This window comes from Gekko japonicus, unplaced genomic scaffold (assembly GCF_001447785.1).
Source record: "Gekko japonicus isolate JY-2015 unplaced genomic scaffold, Gekko_japonicus_V1.1 scaffold7516, whole genome shotgun sequence".
Taxonomy (NCBI): Eukaryota; Metazoa; Chordata; class Lepidosauria; order Squamata; family Gekkonidae; genus Gekko; species Gekko japonicus.
In genome coordinates this window covers 5,524-8,495 of record NW_015172792.1, presented here as the reverse complement: position 1 = coordinate 8,495, position 2,972 = coordinate 5,524, and the positions used below count along the sequence as shown (strand labels likewise).

At 54.5% G+C, this 2,972-nt stretch overlaps 1 protein-coding gene across 1 annotated transcript in view; it reads right to left on the bottom strand.

The window, feature by feature from the left end:
- The window catches only part of LOC107119374 (carcinoembryonic antigen-related cell adhesion molecule 16-like), a 4,135-nt gene extending 2,399 nt beyond the window's left edge, over positions 1 to 1,736 (bottom strand). The window contains exon 1 of the mRNA XM_015421837.1: positions 1,609 to 1,736. Within this exon, the coding sequence (XP_015277323.1) occupies positions 1,609 to 1,663 (55 nt within the window). The 5' untranslated portion in view covers positions 1,664 to 1,736. The remainder of the gene's footprint in view (positions 1 to 1,608) is intronic.
- Between the last annotated feature and the right edge of the window lie 1,236 nt (positions 1,737 to 2,972).

Sequence of the window (2,972 nt, the reverse complement as noted above, 5' to 3'; positions counted from 1 at the left end):
GGCTTGCCCGGGTGCCCCGCAATCCTTCCAGCCCTCCCCCGGCCCGCCTGCCTCAGAGTCGCCCGGGGGGGGTCACTCTCCAGGCCTTCTCTCCGTGGCCATGCACGTTTTGGCTGTAGTGGGCATGGCCAACTCTGAAGCAGGCCGGAACTCCGCTCCTGTGCGTTCCTGCCCAAAAATAGCCCTGCACTTGGTCTCACGAGGACAATCTTGTCTATTCTGACCAGTGGCTGTTCTTCAGGGCTCTCAGGTGGAGGCCTTTCACATCACCTGCTACCTCCTTTAAGGTGAAGATGCCGGGGATTGAACCTGGGACCTTCTGCATGCCAACCAGATGTTCTGCCACTGAGCCACAGCCCTTCCCTAATAAACAAACGTGTACAGCTGTCTTATACTGAATCAGACTCTTGGACCATCAAGGTCAGTATTGCCTACTCTGACTGGCAGCCGCTCTCCAGGGTCTCAGGATGAGGTCTTTCCCATCACCTCCTGCCTGGTCCTTCTGACTGGAGATTGAACCTGGGACCATCTGCACGTCAAGCAGATGCTCTGCCACTGAGCTACGGCCCTACTTCATGGCTCTCCAGGGTCTCAGGTGGAGGTCTTTCCCATCCCCTCCTGCCTGGTCCTTTTAACTGGAGATACCGGGGATTGAACCTGGGACCTCCTGCATGCCAAGCAGACACTCTGCCGCTGAGCTACAGTCCCACTTCATGGCTCTCCAGGGTCTCAGGCGGAGGTCTTTCATATTACCCGCCACCTGGTCCTTTCAAAAGGAGATGCTGGGGATTGAACCTGGGACCTTCTGCATGCCAAGCAGAGTCTTTACCACTGAGCCACACCCTTCATCTCCCCCCTGCCAAGCACAGATGCAGACTTGCATCGCTGCCCGTAGGCCCGTTTTCAAAGATTCCCCCCCCCAAACCTAGTTGTATATATATAAAAAATTAAAAGCACATTTATTATGTGGGCAATCTGTGATCAGATCCTCCAATTTTTTTAAAAAAAGCCACAGAGAGGAGGGTTCAGGTTTGGATCGACCCAGGCAAAGAGAACTTAACGCTCTCCTGCCATTTTCTCAGTATCCTGAACCAAAGCTGTCTCTCCCCCGGGGCTGCCTTTCAAGATTTTTTTTTTTTAAATGTATAACCTGCAATTCATTCCTGTGAAAATTCAAGATGGCCACTGCTTCGGGCACCGGGTACCGAATTCAAGTCTTGAAACCACATCCAACCCTGTGCTGGAAGCATCTCTAAAGGTTAAGCGGGTTTTAAATGTGTGGTTATGGCTATGTCCAGAGAGGAAAGGGGGGGGGGGACAAAGTTAATATAGGTAGAAGCAGCTCCCGTTCCCTCTAAGCTGAGTTAGTGTGAGCCAGCTCACAGTTTCTTAGCCTCCGGCTCACACATTTTTGTATTAGGAAGGGACGGCTCCAGAGCAAACTAACTGATGCAGCAGCCAAACTGCCTGCTTACAGCTTTCATGCTCGTCACGCACAAAGCAGAATTTTTGCTCACAAGACTCCACAGCTTAGAAGGAGCATTGCTTCATGCGGCAGTTAGAAAAAAGACCTCTGGTCTGCAGTTGGCACCGGTTCTTCCGACTCACCTGCCAGGACGAAAGCCTTCGGGGATGCCCAACATGCTTTGGGTAGCTCTATCATCTTGGTGTCGCAAACTTAGCCTGCGATGCCTGCGGAGGGATAGGCCGGCTGGATCCTCTTTTCTTACGGAGACCTGAGCTCCTCTGGGCAGAGGTGCCGTGTGTCAACGTCTTTGTCCTTCCAACTTCCCCTTTTCGGGCACACAGGAAGCCAGATCTCACATGTGATGCACCGGTGGGCATGCCTTTTGCCTTCTTTGGGCCTCTCGGCCCTGTGGAAGTTACACCACGCTAAGGTGATGACGGATAAGTGATGCAGGTGGTGGTGGTGGAGGAGGAGGGGGGAGTCCTGATGGGTCAGCGGTCACGGTGGCTTCCCCGGTTCTCCTGGGCCACGGAGCGCCCCCTCCCCACGCAAACGATTTGTCCCCCAATCCGCCTCTCCAATTATCCTGTGAGGTTGGTTAGGCTGGGAAGAAGACAGGCGCTGTGTACGCCGTGTGGTTGAGGGTGGGATTTGAACTCGAGTCTTCCCACTCCACGTTCGCCTCGAAGGTGCGAGCGGCGACTCGCAACAGCTCATCCCCCCCCCGCCCCCGCCGCCACAGTTTTTGTTAGTCTGCTGGACTCCCACTCTTCTCTCCAAGCTCACCCGGCCTGCCTCCCGTAGATTCCGTTCCCGCACTTGGGGCTGCCAATCTCCAGGTGGGAGCTGGAGTCCTCCCAGAATTAGAATTGATCTCCGGGCGATGGAGATCTGTTCCCCTGGAGAAAATGGCTGCCTCCGAGGGCGCGTTCCATGGCGCCACATCCCCGTTGGGGTCCCTCCCCTCCCCCGACGCCACTCTTCCCAGACTCCGCCCTCCAAATCTCCAGGGATTTCCCAATGCAGAGTTGACATTTATCGGGTTGCCAGGTCCATACTGACCACTGGTGGTGGGGGGTCTAGGGTTGCCAGATCCAGGTTGGGAAACTCCCGGAGATTTGGGGATGGAGCCTGGGGAGGACAGGGACCTCGGTGGGGTACGAGGCCATAGAGCCCACCCTCCAAAGCAACCATTTTTCTTTCTTTCTTTTTGGGTCAATCATAAAGTTCTCTCGGAGCTGTTCTCTCAAGGGCAGTCCTCGAAAGAGCTCTCTCAGCCCCACCGACCTCACCGGGAGGGGAAGGGAAAGGAGACTTTAAGCCACTCTGAGACTCCTTCGGGTAGTGAAGGGCGGGGTATACATCCAATCTCCTCCTCCTCCTCCTCCTCCTCCTCCTCTTCTTCTTCTTCTTCTTCTTCTTCTTCTTCTTCTTCTTCTTCTTCTTCTTCTTCTTCTTCAATATGTGCATACATGTGTATGTGTGCCATGTGAGTGTGCGTTCA